A 26,651-nucleotide genomic window follows, 5' to 3' on the forward strand; every position below is an offset into this window, starting at 1 on the left:
CTTGGAAAGAAAGTAAATTCCACCAAGCTACAACAGGGATGAACCTTGAGGACATCATGCTAGTGAAATAAGCCAGTCACTAAAAGACAAATGCTGTATGAGTCCACTTATATAAGATATCTAAAATAATCAAATTCATAGGAACCCAAAGTAGAATAATGGTTCCCAGGGGCTAGGGGGAGGGGGAAATAGAGATACAGTTAAATGGATATAGAGCTTCACTTTTGCAAGATGAAAAGAGTTCTGGAGATGGGTCATACAATAATATGAATGTACTTAATACTGAACTGTACAATTAAAGATGGTTGAGATAGGGGCCCTGGGTGGCTCAGTCTGAAGTGTCTGCCTTCAGCTCAGGTCATGATCCAGGGTCCTAGGACTGAGCCCAGTGGGGGACTCCCTGCTCAGCGGGGGAGTCTGCTTCTCCTTCTCCCTCTGCCCCTCCCCGCACTTGCGCACGAGTGCATGTGTGTGTGTGTGTGTGTGTGTGCGCGCGCTCTCTCTCTCTCTCTCTCTCAAATAAATAAAATCTTTTAAAAAATGGTTGAGATGGTAAATTTTATGTTGTTTTTTACAAAAATAAAAGAATATTTTGAAAAAATAGCCAAAACAATCTTTGAAAAGAACAACAAAGTTGGAGGACACACACTTTCTGATTTCAAAACTGACTACAGAGCTACAATGATCAAGATAGTGTGGTACTGGCAGAAGGAAAGGCATTTATAGCAATGGAATAAAATGAGAGTCCAAAACTATTCCTCACATTTATGACCAATTGCTTCTCTGTAAAGGTGCCAAGGCAATTCAATGGGGGGAAGAATAATCTTCAACAAATGGTACTGGGACAGTGGGATGGCAACATGCAACAAAATGAAGCTGGACTCCTATCTCACAACAGATACAAAAATTATCTCAAAATGGACTAGAGGCCTAAATATAAGAGCTGAAACTACAAGACTCTTAGAAGAAAACTTAAGTGTAAATCTTTACGACCCTGGACTAGGCAAAACTTTCTTAGATATGACACCAAAGCACGACCAAAACCAAACTGGACTTCACCAAAATTAAACAACTTTTGTGTTTCAAAGAACTCCATCAAGAGAGTAAAAAGACAATAGGAGAAAATGCCTGCAAATCATATATCTCATAAGCAATTTGATGTGGAATATATAAAGAACTCTTACAACTCAATAATAAAAATACTAATAACCCAATTAAAAAATGGGCAAAGGATATGAATATATGCAAATGGGAAATGAACATGTGAAAAGATATGAACATCATTAGCCATTAGGGAAATACAAATCAAAACCACAGTAAGATACTACTTCATATCCACCAGAATGGCCATAATCAAAATATAGATAATAGCAAGCATTGGCAAGGATGTGGAAAAAGTGAAACCCACACAAACTGCTGGTGGGAATGGAAAATGCTGCAGCCTAGAAAATAGTCTGGCAGTTCTTCAAATGATTAAAACCTAGCACTATCATATGATTTGCAATTCCATTCCTAGGTATATACCCAAGAGAAATGAAAAGTCCATACAAATGTCCACACAAAAACTTGTACAATATTGTTCAGAGCAGCATTACTTGTAATAACTAAAAGGTAGAATGAATCAAATGCCCACCAATTCGTAAATGGATAAACAAAATGTGGTACACTGCTACAATGGAATATTCAGCCTTAAACAGGAATGAAGGGCTGATACATGCTATAACGTGGATGAACCTTGAAAACATTATGCTACGTGAAAGAAACCAGACACAAAAGCCTCATATCACATGATTACATTTAGATGAAATGTCTAGAATGGGCAAATGTAGAGACTGAGGAGACAGAAAGTAAATTAGTGATTGCCTAGGGGTTGAGGGGGGAGTTGGGGATGCTGGCTAGGGGTGCTGGTTTAATTTTGGGGGTAATGAAAACGTTCTAAAGTTGATTGTGGTGATGGATGTCCAACTCTGTGACAATGCTCATATAGTGATATTTCACTGAATTGTACACTTTAAGTAAGTGAATTGTGAATTATATCTCAATAAAGCTGTTATACACAAACACAGTACTTAAACAATATTAAATGACTAAAGTATGTTTCTGGGAAAGCAGCAAACGATGTGAAAGCACAAGGTTGCAAACAACTGAAACGATGTCTTCACACCTAAACTGTTTCCTGATTCCTGACAGAAAAACTACTAGAAATATAAGAAATTTATTTACATTTTAGATACATTACAACATAGACACATAAATACTGTCCTCCTCAGAAAAGACCCTGTGGCCAGTACCGTGATAATAAATAACCTAGTTAAGGAAGCCATAGTTGAAATTCCAAAGTAAGTTTTTCTTAAAAAGCAATTAGGCAAAATTAGAAGGTAAAAAATCACAACAGAGTATTAGAAATTTCATACAGAAAATGGCAGCAGCAACCAAAGAAAAACAGTTGTTGAATAAGAGAAGGCCGTGAGACTGCCACAAAAGGGGTTTCAGCTGGTGAAATGAAACATTAGATGTGCCTCCAGTAAAGGGAGAGCTGGGAGCTAAGAGAATTCACAAAAGAGTAAGCCTGGAAGTATGCAAAAGATGGGAAGGAACAGTAATTACAGCTAAAGTTCTAATTAGAGCAGGTGGGGAGAGCTGTGGCTTTGAATGGAATTTTAAAAATGTATGAAAAAAAAAATCTCCCAAATCTTTCTGTTTTTAAATCCCCACGTGAAGGTGTGGACTGACTCAAGAGTAGAAAAAGTGTCCATTATCAGGTTCTTTCAGTGTGGCTGGGGCAGGAGGAGAAGGAACTCTAAGAAAGCAGCTAATGAGAAGAGATCCCAGAAACTAGTTCCTGTGCCCCATTCCGGGGCAACGTTGATCTCTCCACTGTGAGCAACAAACCAGGAGAGGTAAAAATCCCCACTTGGTAGGTATCACACAAAGCATGACGTGGCTCTGCCCTTCAAAAGAGCCTTAGGGAGGATCTTTTGCACTTAAAGAATTTATGAACCCACACTGCTCATCAAGATCACCAACGACCTCCTTGTTGCTAACTACCCAATAGTAAATTATCAGTCCTCATCTTTCTTCAGCTTGAGTAGATTGTGAACTATGTGAGAGCACTCTGCTTTTAGAACACTGTTCTCACATGACTTCCAGGATTACCGTGCTGTCCTGGGTTCCTACCTCCTTGATTGTCCCTTGTTAGTGTCTTATGCTGGTTCCCCCCTCCTTTTCATCTTTTTCAGAAATAACATAATGTCACATTTTCATCTGCTGTGTTTATCTATATTTTCTTAACACAAATTTAATATTTATTTATTTTTTTTAAAAATATTTTATTTATTTATTTGACAGAGATAGAGACAGCCAGCGAGAGAGGGAACACAAGCAGGGGGAGTGGGAGAGGAAGAAGCAGACTCCTAGTAGAGGAGCCTGATGTGGGGTTCGATCCCAGAACGCCAGGATCACGCCCTGAGCCGAAGGCAGATGCCTAACGACTGCGCCACCCAGGCGTCCCACAAATTTAATATTTAAAAACTCACCCAATTAAAGAACTACTTTGGAAAATAATTTAACTTTTTACTTAAAAAAGAAGAAGAAAAACTCTGAATGAAGTGATACACTATACATGAAATGAAAGATTCAAAACTCATAAATATCTCAATTCTCTCCAAATTGACCTAAAGGTTTAACAAAATCCAATCCAAATCCCACAGGAATTGTTGTACAACTTGATATACTGATTCTAAAATTTGCATAAACAGAGAGGGAGGCAAACCAGAAGATTCTTAACTCTAGGGAACAAACTGAGGGTTGCGGGAGGGAAGGGGGGTGGAGGATGGGGTAATTGGTCAATGGGTATTAAGGAGAGCACATGATGTAATGAGCACTGAGTGTTATATGCAAATGATGAATCACTAAATTCTACCCCTGAAACAAATAATACGCTATATGTTAACCAACTCAAATTTAAATAAAAAATAAGATAAAATTTGCATGGAAGCGCAACGGGTCAAGAGTACCTAAGGATTCTCGAAGTAGTTGATCAAGGTGGGGGAACTTGCTCTACCACAAAGCAAGACTTCTATGAAAGCTATGATATTTAAGACAGTATGGTATTTGTTTAGTTAAACAAATAGATTAATAAAATACAACAGAGAGCCTCCAAATAGTATCTTTCATATATAGACACTTGACTTATGACAGAGATGGAATTTCACAGAGAAAGGATGGATTTTTCAATCCTTTCAATATATGGTACTGGGACTAGTTATGAAATTGGACCCCTATTTGGCTCAAAAACGAAGTGACCGAAACTTAGGTCCACACAAACATGTGCACCATGCTTATAGCAGCTTTATTCATAATTTCCAAAAACTGGAAACAACCAAGGTAACCTTCAATATGTAAATGCATAAACAAACTGTGGTACATCCATACGATGGAATACTATTCAGCAATGAAAATAAATGAGCTATCAAGCCATGAAAAGACATTGCGGAACCTCAGATGTATATTGCTACGTAAAAGCAGCCAGTCTGTAAAGGCTATATATTGTACATGATTCCAATTATGTGATAATTTGGAAAATAAAAACTACAGAGACAATTAAAAAAGATCAATAATTGCCAGAGGTTTGAGGGAAGAGATGGAGGGATGAATAGGTGGAGTGCAGGGGAGTTTTTTAGGGCAGTGAAATGATTCTGTATGAAACTGTAATGGTGGGTACATGTCAAAATCCACAGAACTATACAATACAAAGAGTAAATCCTATTGTAAACTATAGACTTTAGTTAATGATGTACCATTATTGGTTTCTCAGTTATAATAAATGTAACACACTCGCAAAACTTGTTAATATGAGATATGGGGGTGGTGGAAGGGAGCTAGAGGGAGTATCTGGAAACTACTTTCTGCCCAGTTTTTCTGTAAACCTCAGACTTCTCTAAAAAATGAAGTCTATTAATTAAAACAAAACAACATGGAAGGTAAAACTATAAAACTTTAGGGGTCAACAAATAAAATATACTTATGTTCTCTTAAATATGATACAGATAGTGGATACCTTAACAAAGGATAATGAATTCAACTATATTAAAACTAAGAATTTCCATCATTAAAAAATGCTACAGAGTGTGAAAGGACAAAGCCATAAAATGGGGGACTATATTTGTAGCACAATACAACTGGAAAAAAAAATCCAGAATGTATGAACGGTTCTCTACAATCAATAATAAAGGACAACCTTCATGGAAAATAAAAGACTTGAACAGGCACTTCTCAGAAGAGGAAATTAGAATGGCTAAACCCATGAGAACCACATAAAACTATATTCAATCCTGTTGGTGATTCAGAGAAACATGAACTAAACTGTCACAGAAGACCATTTGGTAGCTACCAAATTGGTAAAAATTCAAAAATCTGGCAATAGCAAGAATTAGTACTGAGCAATGGGAAACATGTACAAAAATTTTCATAGCAGTGCTGTTTGTGATGGTAAAAAAAAAATGAGAAATGACTCAAATATTAGACAATAGAGAATAGACATACAAAACCATGGAATAATCACTTAACGGAATACTATGTATCACTGAAAATGTGTGAACTAGAGGTTCACGCATCAACACGGATGATCCTCAAAAACATACTGTTTAACGTCCCCCAGGTGCCGTGGCACAGTCAATAGTTTGACTCCACAACCATGACATTCCTTTGGACTTCCATTCCAAGAAATGTAAGAATAAATTTGTGTTAAGTCACTAAAAAAAAAAGTGTGCGTGTGTGTGTGTGTGTGTGTGTATGCATACACATATATATATATTTGAGAATCCATACCTGGTTGGCAAAACTACAAAGAAAAAACAGAAATAATTACCACAAAGCAAGGATAGTGGATATTTCTATAGGGAGCAGAGGAGGATACACAGGGGGCTTCTATGAAACTGGAACTGATATTGCTTAACCTAGGTGGTGGGTATTTGGGGATGTGTGTAATTATTTTTTAAAGTATAAATACAATATTTGGTTCACAAAATTTAAGAATATAAATACAAATATAAATATTATATATATAATTACATATAAATATTATATATATTACACAATATAAATTAACAATATAATATATAATAATAATATAATATAAAATTATAAAAAGGCAAAGATAGAAACAAATACAAATAAAAGCAACTTTAGAAATATAATTTATGTATGTTGTCTTGGGTCAAGTATTTTTAAATGCTACATACCTTGACAAAAGGAGCACAACATAACTTACAGAAAGGGAAAAGGAGTGTACATATTTTTCCCTAACCATATGTGATAAATTTAAAGTATCCCTAGAAAAGTTAAAATAATAGTACAATGAACACACCTATATACCCTCTGCTTTGGTTCAACAATTGTTAACATTTTACTATATTTGTTTGCTTGCTTTTTATACACACACACACACACACACACACACACACTTACTTTTTATTTTGAACCACTGGAAAGTATATGCAGAACATCCCAGTATTTTACACCTAAATAATTCAGCACACACCTTCTGAGAATAAGTACATTTTCCTACATTACTGCTTACTACTACTGTGCTCAAGAAGATGGTTGTAAGTCTATAAAATCACCTAATATCCAGGGACTACATATCGTTTTGAAGAACAGAAAGCTTGGGAAACATACATAATAATAAAGCTAACTGAAAGGTTACCCACAAAAAATTCACTGAATATTCTGAGGGAATATTTATTTTAAAAATCACTGTTTTTATTACCTATGAATTAAGTTTATCTAGGTCAAGCTGGGTGGAGCCAAATTTCCCAACAATGTATACAGTTCTCAAATTTTTGAAACAAAAAATCATAACACGTGGTTTGACACTGGAATGAGAATATATGAAATTAGAAACTCTGCAGGAAAACCCAAGCTATGTGGTCACTGCAAACAGGCTACAAGCAGATCAGGGTGGTTCTGTTACAAGGCAAGTTTAACAGAGACTATATAGGGACGTTATTCTGAGCCAGACCCAGGGAGAAAAACAGTGAGAAAATCAAGACTCCCACGCTGGATGAGCTAGGCTCTTGGAGCATAACTATATGCATATTACAACTGATTTTCAATACACAGAAAATTTCACTACCCTAGTATTTAAGGTCCTGAAAGTCAACTTAAAGATATTTTATTTCAGACCTCAAGTTACATCTATGCTGCCTTCAGAAATACTTTGTATTATCTATTATTATTCTAAGAGTTGGCAAATTCCTAAATCAAAAAGATATTCTCATCATCCTACTATTATAATCCCCTATCTAGCAGAGAGGTAGAAAAAATAGTCATGGCTCATACTGTGTGATTCTATTTATGTGAAATGTCAAGACAGGCAAATCCATAGAGACAGAAAGGAGATTATGGTTGCCTAGGGCTGGGAGGAGGGGGATGTCGGTGGGAAATGAGGAGTGACTGCTAATAGGTAGAAGGTTTCTTTGGGGGGTGATGAAAATATTCTAAAGTTGATTGTGCAACTGTGTGTGTGTATATATATATATATATATATATATATATATATATTAAAAAACCCCACTGAATTGTATACCTTAAATGAGAATTATATGACATGTGAATTATATCTCAATAAACTTGTTATAAATTTTTAAAAAATAGTTATGGCTCATGATGTTTTAGATTAATCATAAGAAGACATAATTTAGGCAAATACTATGGGAAAATAAATTTAAAATAAAGTTCTTAGCAACTGAGGACTAAGAATTACTATCACAATTTGACAGACATTAATTAAAGTAAGCAAAATTATTGGTGCACATATTCTAAAAGTTTTCCAGTAAATATTTTAAACATATGGTCTTGATCTCTTTTAAGATGCAAAAGAATTAGGAAAGGTCAAGTTAAAAACTAATGATGTATTCTTACATGCCTTATAAAATGAGTAAACAAAAGCTCAGGGAAATTGGTCTAAAAAAAAAAAAAGCCTTCCAAAACTCATCCCAAATTTGCCCAATCAAGTCTTTTCCTAATCATCTACCTTTGACTTTTTTTAATCTAAGAAGTTTGTCTAATGATCTAACTTGATAGAGATTCAGCATATGATGAAAGGGAACTTGCAGAAAGTAAAATAATTATAGGAACAAAATACCTTTCCCTCTCTTCACTTGGACAAAATATGTTTAGACAGGATTAAACAGCAATTTCTTAGGCAGGTCTCTAAGGTTTTCCTATGCACTCTCATGGCTGGCCCATCAATATAAATTGTCTTTTACTTTTAAACCTCTTAAAAACTGCACATGCAATTCATGCTCATAACAACTTCGGATAGAGGGGTGTGTGTATGTGTGTGTGTGTGCGCAAAATGTATTTTTGTTTAAAAATCTAGATTCATAGCATTAAAATACTTAGGCTGTTTTATATAAGCCACCTTGTGAACCTTGCGTTCAGTCTGATGACGATTATGCAGATTATTAATAGGTTGGTGAATTTAATGAAAACATCTTAAAGGAATTATTTTATTAAGGAAAATTACTCTGACATACTTTAAATTTTGATTTGATTTGATTACTCCTACCTAGTAATCAAACAGCTCTTCTAGCAACAATGGCATAAAATAAACCAATCTCATAAACCTAAGCTTAGAGTTTATCATAGATTAAGACTTTCAAACTTTCAATTAACCATAAATCAAAGTACATACTGGGGAATAAGACAAATATAAAATGAAAAGATAGTCATACTCTGACTAACAAATAGTCTTTTAACAAGACTGTAAGTAAACCTAAAGTTTATCAATATTAAATAATTTATCTGCATATTAAAATTAGTATTGTATATTCTATCAAAAATTCTATTTTTCTACTCATAGAAATTACTTATAGAATAATAGAATTCAACCATAAAAATTAATACTTTTCTAACACTTGCTAAGCTTTTATTTGAAAGGTATCTATTCCTCATTAACATTTATTAGAGTCACTTCTTATTTAATAAAAATAAGTTCTTTATTTTGAAATTTTATAGGGTTCAATATCAAGGTATTTTAATAAATGGTAACATAGAATAAATTCAAAAGAAAGGTTTAAAAAACAAAAGCACTAGGCTTTAAAATGAATCCTGTAAATACTGGTGTTCAGGTTATACACAAATATAAAAAAAATCAGAGCAGAAACTGGCATAATGAAAGAACATAATTTTGAAACTATCATTCTAATACATAATGAATTTCTATAATGAAGAAAGGATTACCAGGGACACTAGACGTCATTTTCTGACACTGCTATTAAGTATTATTTAACAGTCAAATTCAATTTAGTGCCTAATCCAGAGCCACCCCACAAATATGCAAGTCCTATTTTTGTCTATGTCAAAAGTCAGTTATGTATGCTATTGTTCTTACAATTTCTTAATCAGTTTTGCAAATAATTACAAAATTTTTACCAGGCCAAATGGCCCCATGTTCCCTACCCCCACCCACAGACTGTCCTTATTTTAGCCCCTATAACATCAGAGGACTTTTTCCTTTAAACTGTAAATAAATCCTAACTAGTTATAAGATTTATTCATAGGTGCTCTCAATAATATTATGAACTACTATCCTTGTGAACTATTAATGATTTACATAAGATATTTAAATCTAGTTTTTTACAGCCAGAATTCACATTTGAACAAATAAGCAAACACCAAATAGACTAAAGGTAAATCTAAAGATGTACCATTAGTTTTACAGTAACTAACTCTTTGTTAAGTTTAATAAAGTCACTGGCAGTTGTTTGCTTCAACTTTGCAAGTCTCTGATTTGACTAAGGGTTAGGATCTAAAAAGTCTAACAGCTACATACAGATAAAGTAGGAGGCCCTTTATTCTGAGTAAAGTGGGAAGAGCAGATCACAGTGTAGGGATGTTTTGCAAGTAGTTCCCTTGACTGAGTTTTTAAAGGGAAATAAAAAGGCACAGAGAGGGTACTTACAGTGCTTTTGCTGAATAAACCAAAGATTAAAAACTAAATAAGAGGTTTAATTGTCGGTATGTTACCCTAAAAATAACTAACAGCAGAACCTTATATATTAATTTATATTTGAACCAAGTAATCCCAAGTAAGTCTCAAAAAATAGAAATAATAACATGTTGTAACCTCATGTTAACCTTATTAATATTTTGCCATGGTCTGGAAATACTAATTAAAAAATTGGTTCCCATTAAATAAATGAATAAAGTCCAGTGAGACAAGTGCCTACTCGTATGTGCTGAATTTGAATCACTTCAGATGCAGTATTTAGTAATTTAATATTTATGTATCTAGCAAATTTTAAATATAAGAATGTAAGATACTTGATTTTAAAAATATGAAGTTGCTACCTGTGATATACCTGTATATAATGCCTGTGATTATTTTTATTCATTAGAGATGCAAAAAAATTAAATGAAATTTCTTTCTGTTCTAAGAATCAGAAAGAGAATATATAGTCATGCTTAAGTATTTTAGAACATTTTCCCTTAAAGAAAAGCTAATTGATGCTACCTTAATTATAAGAAGCCAAGTCTATTGTGAAATACATTAATATGAAATTGAGTAAAAGTATAAACTGGTATGTTTCTTGAACGCCTTCTCTTAGACTGTTAGCATTTCTTTTTAGAATTTATCATGAATTTAAATAATAACTTCCTAACAATGATCCAGGGAAATATATGGGCACATAAATATAATCCACTTTCCCCTGGAAATATATTATGTATCCGAACATAGAACACAAAGCCTGAATAAGAAATGTTCCAATGTTTTAGAAGTACTTTCCCAGCTGTTCGAAGCTGGTTTTATTTTTTCATATTAAGTATTAATATAAAACAAGTTTTTCCTAAATTTATAAAATAAAGGTGACATCAGAGGTATATTCATTTAAATTAGAGTATACGCATTAAATTATTACCAACAGCAAAACTGATAAACATGATACTGCTTTTTAATGTTTTAGTTATGAAACAGAAACTGGGATAAAAATTCCGTATGTATCACATTTAAAAATAGCCTTTAGCTTTTCAAATGGATGTGATTTTTTTCTAATCTTTCAAAATAATAACCATAAATGGAGATGAGATGTTTGGCCTGAATTTTTTAAGCTCTTTTGCACAAATTCTGTTTATTTTCAGTTAAACTTTCAGACTCAATGTTTATAGAGTAAACAGACAAATTATAAAGTATTATCTTGGAGATACGAAATGAATATAATTTTTGAAGTCTCATAGGATTCAGATGGCAGAAACCAGAACTAAACAGATACACAAATATGTGTCACAGGTGCACAGTACCCACTTAATATTAGCATGAAGCTAAAAATTTCTTTTCTTCTTTTTTTTTTAAGTAGGCTCCACACCCAGCGTGGAGCCCAACATGCGGCTTGAACTCACGACCCTAAGAATAAAACCTGAGCTGAGATCAAGAGTCAGAGGCCCAACCGACTGAGCCACCCAGGTTCCCTGAAGCTAAAAATTCTTTAGCAAAAAGTAGGTAAAAATAGACATTACCAATTATCTTATTTAAATTTCTCTGGAAAAAACTTTAAGTATTTATAATCTATATTTATACTGATATTTATAATTTATAAGAATTATTAGTCTGGTCCATGTGATTGCATGGTCTTATGTATCCAAGGCTATGAGAATTTCTGTAATCTTAGCATGAATTCTGAATGTCAGTCAAACATGACTGTTCAGTCAAAAGTAGTTTCATTTAATATTTCACATTTTACCTTTTTAAATTTTTGAGCCTATTGATTCCACTATGGTCATTTTTCAGATCGGTGGGTCTGGCCAACTTATCTCTGGGTGAAATTAAGTGCTTATATGTCTATTTCCATCAGTGACCTGGGGGCTTCTGCAAGGCACCAACTCATTTAAATTATGAATATATCGCGCTTGGCATGTGGTAAGGACCAAAAAATGTTCACTGCATAAATGACAAATGAAGGAACAAACTAAAACATTTCTGTAGAGATAGAAACATGAAATGCTCTAAAATGTATTTATCCAGTCAGTAATATTTATTTTTATAAAAGAATGCTGAGTGTCCCTGACCACTGACACTCATAGCAAAGAGGAAGATGAGGGACAAGTACTCCCTAGCTTGAAGACAGCCACTGTCCAAATGTGTTTTTGGTATTTTTGTCTTTTTGTATTAAGTTCTCTATATATTTTGGAAATTAAGCCCTTATCAGATATATCACTTGCAAATATCTTCTCCCTTTCAGTAAGGCTGCCTTGTTGTTTTGGTGATGGTTTCCTTTGCTGTGAAAACACTTCTTATTTTGGTGTAGTCCCAATAGTTTAATTTTGCTTTTGTTTCATTGCCAGAGGAAACATATCTAGAAAAATGTTTCTGTAACCAATGTCAAAGAAATTATTGCTACAATTTCTTCTAGTTTTAAGGTTTCAGGCCTCACATTTAGGTCTACAGCCATTTTGAGCCTATTGTTTCGTCTGGTGTAAGGAAGTTTCATCGTTGTGCATGTGGATGTTCAGTCTCTCCAGCACCATTTATTGAAGAGACTGTCTTTTCCCTGTGCATATTCTTGCCTTCTTTGTCATAATTGAACATATAAGCATGGGTTTATTTCTGGGCTTCCTATTCTGTTCCATTGATCTATGCATCTATGTACTATGCCAGTATCATACTGTTTTGATTACTACAGCTTTGTACTGTATCTTGAAATCTAGAATTGTTGATACCTCCAGCTTCTTCTGTTCTCAAGATCACTTTGGCTATTCAGGGTCTTGTGTGGTTCATACAAATTTGGTAAGAGACGCCTGGGTGGCTCAGTCAGTTGAGCATCTGCCTTCAGCTCAGGTCATGATCCCAGAACCCTGCTTCCCCCTCTGCCTGCCACTCCCCCTGCTTCACTTTGACAAAAAAAAAAAAAAAAAAAAAAGTTTGGTAAGAGTTACTTTCCTGATAACAATTCTGTACCGGCTATCCATAGCTCACAGGATTACGGTTAAATACATGCTAGAAGCAGCCTCAGCTTGCTGTTAAGGTCTTTGTAACCTAGCTCATTCCTGCATTATACCCAATAATACTCTGTTCAGTAGGCATTATCTCCATTAGGACTGTTCCCTGGCCCAGCTGAAGTGTACAGAAATCCTTCTGTTTTGCTGGCAAAGGCAATTCATTCTGGACCCTATACCTCTGTCCACCCCAAGTCCGGAACACCTATTTTATTCTAACGGTCTTCAGTTGTGCTTCTATCCAGTTTGGTTCGGTGCCATGATTAAACTACCCTCTCCTTTCCTTGATTAATGACTTTATCTTAGGACACAAACTAATGTCTTTACAAAGGCTTAGTAACACTATAATTGTTAAGTAGTACTGAGCAAACTCTAAAGTCATATTTCCTGAGTTCAAATTTTGGCTCTGCCACCTAGAAGCTATGTGACTTTGGCCACTGAACTAATTAATTTGTCCTTTAGTTTCCTCAATTGTAAAAAAAAAAGTGTGTGTGTGGGGGGATTACAATAATACCTTCTGCAAAGGATCAATGTCAAGAAAGTACCTTGAAATATACTCAGCACATAGTAAACTCTCAATATATATTGGCTACTATTTTTAGTAATACCTAGTTTATTAGCTAGGAGCGAAAGGACAGAAAAATTCTGAGCAGTGAAATTATACATGCCAACCAACTGTGCATACCACTTTGAACTTAAAGAACTGGTATTTAGAAAAACAATGTCAGATGCTGAAGTTTTATTAAAGTTAATGTAGATCCTATCATGAATTAGAGCAAAATGGGGCATAGTATCCAAAAGAATGAAAGTTTGATAGTTTTAATATGGAGTCAAGAGGAAAAAAGTATAAATGATTCTAAGGAAGGAAGAAATTCTCACCGATGAGAGCAACTTATAAAATTCAGAAAGAAGCTCACAGGTTGACTAAGTTCTGGAAAATGCTTTAAAAAAATGACAACAAAAGACAGGGATATCCACTCTCACCACTGTTATTTTGAAAGGCTAACCACAGCAATCAGACAGCAAAAAGATATAAAGGCATTTAAATCAGCAAGGAAGAAGTAAAACTTTACTACTTGCAGATGACATGATACTATATATAAAAAACCTGAAAGATTCCACCAAAAAATTGTTAGAACTGATAAACAAATTCAGTAAAGTCACAGGATACAAAATCAATCTAAAAAAATCTGTTGCATTTCGGTACACCAACAAATGAAGTAGCAGAAAGAGAAATTAAGCAATCGATCCCATTTACAATTTTACCCCAAACGATAAGATACCTAGGAATAAACCTAACCAAAAAAGGTAAAAGACCTACCCTGAAAACTATAAAACTCTGATGAAAGAAACTCAAGATAGCACCAAAAAAAATGGAAAGACACTCTATGCTCATAGATCGAAGAATGAATACTGTTAAAATGTCTGTATTACCCCAAACAATCTACACATTTAATACAATCCCTATCAAAATACCAACAGCGTTTTTCACAGAGCTAGAACAAAATCCTAAAATTTGTATGTAACCACAAGAGACCCTGAATACCCAAAGTAACCTTGAAAAAGAAAAGCAAAGCCAGAGGGATCACAATTCTGGAATTGAAGTTATATTACAAAGTTATATTATGAAACAGTATGGTACTGGCACAAAAATAGACACACAGATCAATAGAACAGAACAGAAAATCCAGAATAAATCCACAACTATATGGTCAATTAATCTTCGACAACAAAGGAAAGAATACCAATGGGAAAATACAGTCTCTTCAACAAATGGTGTTGGGAAAACTGGACAGACAATTGCAAAAGAATGAAACTGGATCACTTTCTTATACCATACACAAAAATAAATTCAAAATGGATGAAAGACCTAAACATGAGACCTGAAATCATAAAAATCCTAGAAGAGAACACAGGCAGTAACTTCTCTGACACTGGCTGTAGCAACTTCTTTCTAGATATGTCTCCTGAGACAAGAGAAACAAAAGCAAAAATAAACTACTGGAACTTCATCAAAATAAAAAGCTTCTGCACAGCGAAGGAACAATCAACAAAACTAAAATGCAACCTAAGAATGGGAGAAGATATCTGCAAATGACATATCTGATAAAGAATTAGAATCCAAAATATACAAATTCAACACCCAAAAACCCAATAATCCAATTAAAAAATGGGCAGAAGATATCAACAGACATTTTTGCAAAGAAGCCCTACAGATGTCCAACGGACACATGAAAAGATGTTCACTTATCATCAGGGAAATGCAAATCAAAACTACAATGAGATATTACCTCACACCTGTCAGAATAGCTAAAATCAACAACACAAGAAATAATAGGTGTTGGTGAGGATGTGGAGAAAGGAGAACCCTCTTATACTTTTGGTGGGAATGCAAACTGGTGCAGCCACTCTGAAGACAGTATGGAGGTTCCTCAAAAAGTTAAAGATAGAACTACCCTACGATCCAGCAATTGTACTACTAAGTATTTACCCAAAGGATACAAAAATACTAATTCAAAAGGATATATGCACCCTCATGTTTATAGCAGCATTACCTATAATAGTCAAATTATGGAAACTGCCCCAGTGTCTATCAACTGATGCATGGATAATGCAGATGGGGTGTATATACATGATGGAATATTACTCATCCATCAAAAAGAACGAAATCTTGCCATTTGCAACAACATGGAAGGAGCTAGAGAGTATAATGCTAAGTGAAATAAGCTAGTCAGAAAAGACAAATATGGTATGACTTCACTCACATGTGGAATTTAAGAAATAAAACAAATGGGCAAAGGGGGAAAAAAGAGAGAAGCAAACCAAGAAACAGACTCTTAACTATGGAGAACAAACTGATGGTTACCAGGGGGAGTGGGGTGGGGGGATGGGTGAAACAGGTGATGGGGATTAAGGAGTGCACTTGTTGTGATGAGCCCTGGGTGTTGTATGGAAGCGTTGAATCACTATCTTGTGCATCTGAAACTAATATTACACTGTATGTTAACTAGAATTTAAATAAAAACTTAAAAAACAACAACAAAAATGGTGAATTTCTACCATATCTAAAGAGCTGCTATTAAATGCTGACTCCTAGACAGCTGAGGGTTCAGCAATGACCTAAGTTTCTTAACTCAGTTATTTAAAAATATTTTTCTGCAAGACTCTACCTATAATACTATAATAAAGGAAAATGGAAAAATAGAGCTTGCTTATAGATATTAGCTGTAATTAACTGATTTCTGCAACTCAAGGGGGGCACTTACCTGCATTTTGTTTCTATTGTGCCTTATATAGATATGCTAAGAGAAAGCTTTCATTGTTCAGAGACAAGGCAAGAATGATTGAATGTTTAAAATCAAAAGAAAGCCAATTTCAGGAATTTTGTACCATCACCGAAGTTCTAATGAGACAGTAAATTTCTTTTCATCAAAGAATATAATCACTAAAATGATTAGCTGTTTTAGATCTTTCTTCCATTAGCAACAATAATTCACAACTGACTACTCATTTCATTTGACTAGTTACTGAAAAAGCATGGCTGATTATTAGCTCTTCATATATTTATACATTTGTAACTTTATTATGTAGCTTCATGCTTTCTTACATTAATAAAGAAAGTTAACTAAACTGAAGGCCTTGTAGAATTACAACTTGATACTCTAACCCAGGTTACTGGGCCTTTTGTAAGACACCTGAATAATTAACAACAACTTTAATTATACTGCATACTGTGTACCAAATTAAACATGCACTATTACTTAATTCATAAAGAAAAAATAGGTCCTTTATTAAGAACCATGAAAAATGTCTCTTCAAAATAAATTAATGAAATTAAGATATCTGTTTTCCAAAATTCTTTTATCTGCTACTATATATTAGTTTGATACCCTCTTTCATTTATCTCAAGTTCTGTCTATATTTATGGCAAGAAGATTTTTCTGCTATTGACAGATAAAATTATGAACCAAAACTAGTTTGGTTTTAAATAGAGACAACTAGGTTTTGAATTAACAAAAGAAAACAAAACCTATTATTTACTGGAAAGTCTTCTAACATACTGAATCCAACCTCATGAAACTTTTCTATTTTAATGAGTGAGAAGTACTATAGGGAAACGTTGCCAACCTAACATCAGGATGGGAAAGAATGGTGTCATTATTAGTTTAACTAGGCCAGCAAATCTAATAAGCCCAAAAAGAACAGTGTACTTTTAACTGTGAAAGATTATGTCGGGAAGTATGATGAAAGCTACTTATGTAAAGGGTTCTGACACTAAGATACCATGTACACATTCTGAAAATCTGAATTAAGTATGAAAGTACAAAAATAATTTTAGATTTAAAGAAATTTCATTTAAGTCAGTTAAAGTAAAAAACCTCTCTTTTATTATCAAACACAACCTGATATATGTATTACTAGTAACCTCAGTTAGTCCGACTAACAACTTACTTGAAATCTAATGGTTTATTTAAGAAGTAAACACTATGGGACATCAGTCTTAAATTAAAAGGTGACAAATTATATTGTTCACTCTTTGATCCTAAATGCCACGATTAGTTCTTAACATCTCTTTTGATGTAATGATCCCAACAGTCCCCATTGCTTATTGACCAAACATTCAAAATGAGGTTATGAACAGAAAGCCCACACAGTCAAAACAACTTCCTCAGCCATCAAGATTAGCCATAACATATGCTTGGAGTATAATATCTTTGTTTTAAAATGTAAAGTAGCCAATTTTTCAACACAATCTTCTAAATAAATGACATTTAAAAAAGAACAAATTACCATTAGGAAAGTTTATGCTTGTTAGAACTCTTCTTGGTAAGCCATTTCTCTTTTTGCCATGTGCTTTAAACATCTTAATAAATTCCAACATGATGACAAGAAACCACACAGTGCACCTGCGCTTTCTATCTTAATTAATCCAATAAGTACAGGCCTGCTCACTTTGTAAAAGAAATGGTGATATAATCAGTTTTAACTTAAGGTATTAATTATCTAAATAAGCAGAATTAGCTTAATGTTCCAGTAGACCTTGCCCAGATACAACCACTAAATAACATTTTCTGAAATTATGGAAGTTTTAAACAGCATATTTGGGAATGAGAGAGCAAAACGCTCATTCTACCTGAGGTGGCCAAATGGGTTAAATTATACTGAGGAACCAATGTAGCAGTTCAGAGACACTAATAGTTTTTGTTGACTTTAGCTACTACAGAATCAACTAAATTCAGTTTAATTGCTGGGTAACTATTACCATTTTATTCCTACCTGTATATAAACACCTATCTTTCAAGAAGGCCACTCTCCTTTCATAACAAAGGTTATGACTGTCTTAAATGTCTCAGGATACTGATAGTCAAAATCGTATAAAAATTCTACAGGGACCTAGACAATCACATGATAGAACTCTGCACACGCCACACCATCTGTTGGACACGATTGCCAGCACAGATTTCGTGAGCTGGCAAAGGACTGAAATAGTCAAGAATTCTGCAAGTATTTTAAAGTGCAGGCTTCTCATTAATTTTAATTTCCTGTTGGCTCTACAAGGAAGGAGTGCGTAGTGAAAGCACAATGTGCCACATACACTCAAGCTCAGGCCACATGTACACCTGTAATCATAAACTCTTATCCAGGGCTATCCACTAAAACACTTGAGAGTCTGTGTTTATTTCTTCTTTATCCCAGAAGAAATAAATCTGTAATATCTACAGTTATCTCTTCATACTTTGTTAATACTTTTGCAAACATCTGGAAATACTTGACAATAATCACTTAATTAATGCAAAGCTAATGGATGACAATATGCTTAAATACTTCATTCAACTGAAGTGGTTTCCTCCGTCCACACAACTAGGGACTGAAGAGAACAAGAAGTTCTTTGACTAAGGAGTCCATTACGAGGGAAACTTTCAGCTACCATCTCTTTAAAAAAATAAAGCAGATGATACCAGGCTACTACTCTGGTAAAAACTGGTGATGTCGCTGGCTTCAGTCTTTACCTCCGGGCTCTCAGCAGGGCCTGTGTCCCTGACGGCTTTCCAAAGGGCCGGCGTCACTACACGGGTCTGCATAGATGGGTGCTTGCACTCCATCATTCTCTCCCCTTGTTTACCCCGCCTAACTGCTGCTGCTGTAATAGGAGGGTGAAAAGATCCTGAGAAAGAAACATTTCTCCAGAACAAGGGACGATTCCTAAAATGCACGTGGTGGGTCTGGCCTTGCTGCTTTCTGTGTTGTGCAGCAGTGAGGTGTGTGTTTGCTTATTTGTTTCCCTAGACCCATACAGACTTGCCAATCCAGGAATCAGTGTAAAAACACTTATGAAAGTCTGAGGCAAATTTATACTTGGAGGGGAGGGCTTTTTTCCCCCCTTCTGCTACCATTAATTGAGACTTTTTCTCCAGTGCTGCTCTGGATGATTTTTGTGTCCATTAGCTCAAAAGAACAACGCAAATTGAATAAATATTTAAGAATCATCGTAATCAAGAAAGGTTAACTTACATTTCAGTTTGAGTCAAAGACCAAAAAATGGCTGATTTACCTAATCCCTCTTATACTAGTAATTATTGTCAATCCAATTTTTTTCGTTTTTAAAAAATGGAACCAATAGAGTAGGTTAACAGATGGCTTTTAAAGTTTTTGTTCTTATTCCAAAATCTTTACGTTACCCAAAATATATCTATTTAAGTATGATACTGTAATTTCTGCAAAACATGATCTACACGCTCTCTGTTTAACACTAAACAATCTGGATGCTAAGGCTGTTTGGAAATAATTCTAACAAAAACTGAAACATCAGACTAGTGCTATAATAAACAGATTTGCCTTTTACATTTGTTTTAGGAATCTTCATAGGCACACCCTTTATAAACAGAATGTTTTTTAGGAGAGTTAAAATAACTGGTTCAATTAGCCCAAATATATTTTATCCTTTCTTTTTATTACCTCCAAACTGGTAAAATCATAAATTAATACTCCCATCATCTCCTTACACCCAGGAACACTGACATGAAACAAACAGTTCACAGAAAAAACAAAAGACAAATGCTTACAGAAAATATACAAATCCCATTGCATATAGGCTTTAAGATAAATAATGCTTCTTATCTACTCTGCGCATCTGTCTAGCAAGTACCTTTCTGAATAAGTTTTGTCCTTTAGGAATCTTCCCTGAATACTACGAAAGACAATGAAGTGCTCACTTTGATTTTTCTTTCTTGAAACCTATTTTCCTCAGTGCAAAAGGATAAGCCTTCTACGTGCTGGAAATATGGTCAAAACAACTTCAGGTTGTTTTAAGCAACTTCTACTTAATAGACATAGGAACCACATAAAACTCCAGTTCTTTTGGAAGGTAGCCTTGAGACACATCATAAAGAGAAAAGATAAACACATAAACCTTAGCACACTTTGTATTTTGATGAGTCACATTTTTTAACATTCTATATCTAATATATGATGAGATGAATAAGACCAGATTTCCCTTATCATTACCAGCTGGTGTTTTAAGTGGAAATCTGTCTTTGCTTTGAATCTGCTTAACTTTGTAAGCAAAGGATTCCATCAAACCCCTTCCGCTTTGTTCTGCCTTTGCTTCCTCTTTTCCTACTCCTTTAGCCCCTCTCACACACTCTTTGTCTTCTACCACACTCACCAGACTCTTGGCAATTCTTTATTCATCCCCTGGTAATCCTTCCTTTATTCATTTCCTCTTTATACCCATTTACATTCCCCTCAGTAGCTGTGACAGCATTTTCCACTTTCCTCAAAGTGATGAGAGGGTCGAGCAGCTCCAGCTGACAGGTGCATAAATGCTGGAGAAGTAAGAACCGCTCTAGTGACACTGTCCCTGCCCACCCCCCAACTCCCCTGTTAAGGCTACATGCCCTGAATATATCAGAAAAGAAATAATTCTGCAAAAACTGGATCCACCTCTTAAAGCCTCTTTCCTACTGTGAGGGCATTTTTCTTTTTTCTCTCTCTTTTTTTAACTTTCACCTTCTACTCTCCAGTTCCTCACCTTAACCAAAAGCACATTCTTTCATCTAGTAAGACAGCTATTTCTGTTTTTTAATCTTTTCTAATGTCTCCTACACTTACTCCTGTTTTTGTTGTTTCTTTTCTACTTTATTACCATCTTATTTCAAAGCCTGTTTCACGTATCTGATTTCCCTTACCTCTAGTCTTTTCCTATCAATCAATCCTGCATGCTACAATCGAGATTAATATTCTAAAACACTTTCATCATGTCACTCTCCAACTTAAAAACCTTCAGTGGTTTTCTACTGTTCAGGAAATAAAAATTCAGACTTTACAATCAAGGCTTCGACCATCTGAGCCAGACCTACCTTTCCACTTCATTTATCATATCATTCGATATGAACTTGAAAGGCCCAATTTCATTTTCATCCAATACACCTTGTGGTTTCCTACCTCTAAATGTTTTACTACACACATCATTCTTTGTAGCGCCTGCCTTCCCTCCTTCTGCTACCCATCTTTCAAAGCTTATAGTCACCTTCCACGATATGATTTCACATAATACTCCAGCCTTTACTAAGTCCCTGCTTATGCAAAACCACAGGATATTTAAATTATTGCTCTGCGTTGGAATTAACTTATATCTTAACTTTATAAATTTATTTACCTATAATGTCCAGCACAATCCAAAGCAGAGAGTAGAACATTTTTTGAATTAGTTTAATGTTTTCTAACAAATTTTGGAGTTTTCAGATAGAAGGACTCCAAAATCTATGATGGCTGACAATGTTACCAAAAGTTTACTTATAGGAACTGGCCACTGGAAACTCAATGCTCTAATTCACAAAACCAGAATGAGCCTAAAAGGAACAGTGGAAAGCTGTATGTCAAAAGCTGTGTGTGAAAATTTAAAAAGCGGGGTACTGAAATGGTCCTTACCAAGATCACAAATGACCTCCAATTTCCTAAATTCAATATTCTAATATTTGTTGAATTTTAATTATGACAATTTCTAGTAGAATGTTTGCTTCTACCTTTTGACTATCATGAATAATGTTGCTACGAACAATGCACAAATCTCTGTTCAAGTCCCTGCTTTCACTTCTTTTGAGTATATACTCAGAAGCAAAATTGCTGGATCACATGGTAATTCTATGTTGAATTTTTTTGAGGAATGCCACATTGTTTTCCACAGCAGGTGAAACATTTTACATTCTCACCTCCAGTACGTAAGGAAGGACTCCACTTTCTCCATATTCTCACCAAGACTTGTTCACTCTCTCTTTAACATTCCACCTTGAGTGTGAAGTGGTATCTCACTGTGGTTTTATTTGCATTTTCCTAATGATTAGCAATATTGAGTGTCTTTTTATTTGTTTGTCGGCCACTTGTGTAACTTCTTTGGTAAAATATTTGAGTCCTTCATTCATTTTTTAACTTGGTTGTTTTTTTGCTGTTGAGTTGTAGTAGTTCTTTATATATCCTGAATGTAACCCCTTGTCAGATATGTGATTTGCAAATGTTTTCTCCCATTCCATGGTTTGCCTTTTCACTCTATTGACAGTGTTCCTAGGTGCACAAACATCTTAATTAGCCTAGTTTATCTATTTTTTGTTGTTGTTCCCTGTGCTTTTGGGATCATACCCAAGAAATCATTGCCAAATCCAATGTCATAAAGATTCTCTTATATTTTCTTCTAAGGGTTTTATAGTTTTAGTTCTTATGTTTGGATCTTTGATTCATTTTGAGTTAATTTTTGTGCATGATGTAAGGTAAGGGTCCCCACCTCATTCTTCTGCATGTGGCTATCCAGTTTTCTTAGCATCCTTTGTTGACAAGGCTGTCCTTTCCCCACTGAATGGTCCTGGTACCCTTGTCAAAATCATTTCACTATAAATGGGACAGTTTATTTCTGGGCTCTCTGTTCTACTCCATTGGTTTATATGTCTGTCTTGTTTTGATTACTGTTGCTTTGTAGTAAGTTTTGAAATCAAGTAAGTATGAGACCTCCAAGGAGAAATCCTTTTCAAGATTGTTTTGACTATTTGAGTCCCTTGAAATTCCATATGAATTTTAGGATAGATTTTTCTATTTCTGCTAAAAAAAAAAAAGTCACTGGGATTTTGACAGAGATAACACTAAATCTGTAGATTGCTTTGGACAATACTGACAACTTAACATTATTAAATCTTGTAATCCATGAACATGAAATATCATTCTATGTATCGGTGTCTAATTTCTTTAAGCAACGCTTTGTAGTTTTCAGTGTATAAGTCTTTCACCTCCTTGGTTAAGATTATTCCCAAGTATTCATTCTTTTTGATGCTATTATTAATGGACACCGTGCAGGTTCTAGGCATAGGTCTAAGAGGCCTTACCACTTCTGCTGCCACCCTCTTGGTAGGCTGCTACCGCCACATAAAAGTGCCAGGCTTGCTTGATGGCATCATATGGCCTAGCCTAGTGTGGGCACCACTGCCAGACACAAGAGTGTAATTTCAGAGCGATCACTCAGATCCAGGCAAGCTGTCAGATGATTACAGCCACCTGAGAGACCCCGGGTGAGACCAGCAGAAGAACCACTCAGCTGAACTTAGTCACAACGCTTGTGGGTACAAAAATTGTGAACAAATAAAAGAGTTGCTATTTTAAGCCACTAAGTTTTGGGGGTGGTAGCAAAGACTAACTGAAACAGAATTAAATCATTTTATTTGCTCTTTCTTAATCAAGATAACTTATTCATTACTTTGTAGCTCATTTCAAACTGTTTCCCAGAGGCTATTAAGATTTATTCCAACTGAGACAAGACAGAGTTCTTTGATGCTAAACACTTTTACATAATTCATCATGTTCATGAATGATTTAAAGCTTGAATGTCAGCATTCTAAATAATTTATGACTTTTTAAGAAGTAGATGGCTTAAAATGAAATCTTACCAGTACAGAAATACAGATTTTATTTTCTAATACCTAACTTCAAAATTGAAAAAACAAAAATAAATAGATGTTACAATTAATGTTTTCAGGCAAACTTGTGCCATTGCTAATGTTTGCTAGCAATTCGTACTAGCTATACTGGGGACAGACTTTGAAACTTTACTATCTGATTATTTAAAAACACAAATAATCACAATATTTAGGAGAAAAGTACTTAACATTAAAAATATTAACAGTCCCAAAGCATTTAGAGGCATGTTGATGAAGCAAAATGGCTTATTATTACTTAAAAATTTTTAAGACACATATACATCTAAAATTCTATTTACTTATAAATAAATGTATTTATTAATATGTATCGCCATATAGGATTGTAGTTATTTTATCTGGAAAAAATCTTATAGAACAATATGTAAAAGTAACATTATTTAAAACATGCTAAAGTAAAAATTTACCTCATAAAAAACTTCTACTACATTAAAGAACTCATTTTGAGAATTTACTCTCTCAAGATGTGGAAATAGTTGCTTCAGAGCTATTTACCTATATTGTACACACTCTTTAAAGGAAATGAATAATAAGGAGCCAGGCAGAAGAAATAAAGAGAAAATATAACAAAGAAACAATAAGGCACAGTTTTATATTGAAATTTATATGCTAACTAGATACACAATAGGACTATTATTTCTGACAAACCAAGGGGAATTAACACTTACTCAAGTAGAAACTAATTCAATTAACTTTCGAAGTTGAGGCAAATGTCTCAAACTCTATGTCATAAATACCTTTGCATCATTTATTTTGGAAACTGAATTTACTGACAGAGTATTTCATATTTGCATTACTGAGAAACATTTCTGACATAATTGTCATTTTAATAAGAGTCCTAAACATTTCTCCAAATTTGGGCTCTGATATAAGCAATTATTTACATTTCTCTGCAAGCGCCCATCTACAAGCAAACTATAGTTTCACAGTTCCCATACCCACATATATAGCTATATGCTGAATATTAATACACAGTCTAAATTTAATAAAGACACACAAACTGTGCTTCTCAGGGTGATGGTAAAATGAAGAAGGATGAAACACAAATGGAAGAATTGAATGTACTTACAAAGTCAAAGTCTCCATCTTGAGGAACTTTCCAGTTATCAGGAAAAACATTTTTGGACATAGGGAAAGGTTCATGCATGTTCTGATTACAATTTTCATGACTCTTATTCTTGAAGTCCTGTTTATCAAAGTAGTCCATGAAAGACGGTCTTTGTACTTGTGGTGAAGTTGCGTTTCCTTAGGTAAACAAAGAACATAAGGAGGGTATAAATTCTTATATTTAAGAAAGTATGGCTCTTACTGAAGTATGAAGTTTTTTTTTTTTAATTCAGCAATATAATACATTTACACTGGTCAGACTCAAGGCCAACATTGTCAATTTAATGAAGAACAAAGTAAAATGAAATAATGAAAAAACAAAAATAGCCAGGCCACATAAGAATTCAACTAATGATTAGGCAGAGATCTATAATATTCTTAGATTGTAGAAACACTTCAGAATTTTGGCAAGAATCTTTATCATAATTTTATTAAAAATCATTTCAAGTATATTTGAAATTTGTCAAATGAAGTAAAATTTTAAAACCTGAGTGTTTGGTTGTAAATATGTAAGGCTGCACTGTTATTGTCATTGTGCACCACTACAAACTAAGGAAGTTATAAAGACTTACCTAGGTTTGTCTTATATGTCTTCCTTCTAGTCTTTCTAGCTGATTCCACCTCGTCCTGGACTCCCATAGTTTCGCCTAACATATTTATATCTGACTCCTAACTCTCACTTCAGCCCAGACCTTGCTTCTATTTCTAGAGTTCTGCCATAATTTTTTAAGTCAGAAAACCAATTTTTATTTCTAAAGCTCGTTTCTAAGTTCTATCCTCTGACTTTACTGCCTCTTACAATTGGATTCCTCCATCTGAGGTGAGTTATTGTTGCCTCAAACCTAGCAGTTCTAAAGCCAAAGCTAAGTTCTAAAGCTCAATGTCCTTCAGGTTCATCCATGTTGTAACATATGTTAGAATTCCCTTCCTTTTTAAGCTAAATAATACTCCATTTCATGTATATGTCACATTTTGTTTATCCATTCATGGCCAATGAACACCTGAGTTGCTTCCATCTTTTGACTATTGTGAATAATGCTGCAATGAACATGGGTTGTACAAGTATCTCGAGACCCTGCTGATTATATGTTTTTAAGGTAACTAATTCTTTTAAGTTAACCAAGTTTTCTCTATACTTCTGCAGATGTTTATCTGCAAGTGATCTTATTTTTTAATACCTATGCAGAGACCTTTTTCATTTTCTCACAGGTGTTCCGATGGTTGAACTTAATCCCTGATCAAGTGAGTCATTATGATACAATGTAAGCAAACAAGAATAATTATTAGTAAAAGTAATGTTTATTTTTTATTTTCAGCCTATGAATTATGTCTTTTATATATGTTTTTGAGTTTACCTTTTCATTAAACTATTCCCTAATGTGGGAATCCAAATCCTTCACCCAAATAATTTCACAAGTAAGATAACTACGATCATCAATAGGTGTTTTTGATTACCCACCCAGATGTTCCACATTGATGGCATGAGGAAGAGGTAATGAGATGGTATGTGGCTTTTCAACATCGTTACTTTTGAATTAATAGAGGCTGCTAGTATTTCATTACTAGTAACTG

General features: G+C 34.3%; 1 protein-coding gene across 5 annotated transcripts in view; it reads right to left on the minus strand.

The window, feature by feature from the left end:
* The window catches only part of STK3 (serine/threonine kinase 3), a 262,758-nt gene that overhangs the window by 40,865 nt on the left and 195,242 nt on the right, over nt 1-26,651 (minus strand). For all 5 annotated transcript variants that reach the window (XM_026495662.4, XM_026495661.4, XM_057308112.1 and 2 more), the window contains one exon: nt 25,042-25,217. In XM_026495662.4, the coding sequence (XP_026351447.1) occupies nt 25,042-25,217 (176 nt within the window). The remainder of the gene's footprint in view (nt 1-25,041; nt 25,218-26,651) is intronic.

The sequence above is a fragment of the Ursus arctos genome, unplaced genomic scaffold (assembly GCF_023065955.2).
Source record: "Ursus arctos isolate Adak ecotype North America unplaced genomic scaffold, UrsArc2.0 scaffold_6, whole genome shotgun sequence".
Lineage (NCBI taxonomy): Eukaryota > Metazoa > Chordata > Mammalia > Carnivora > Ursidae > Ursus > Ursus arctos.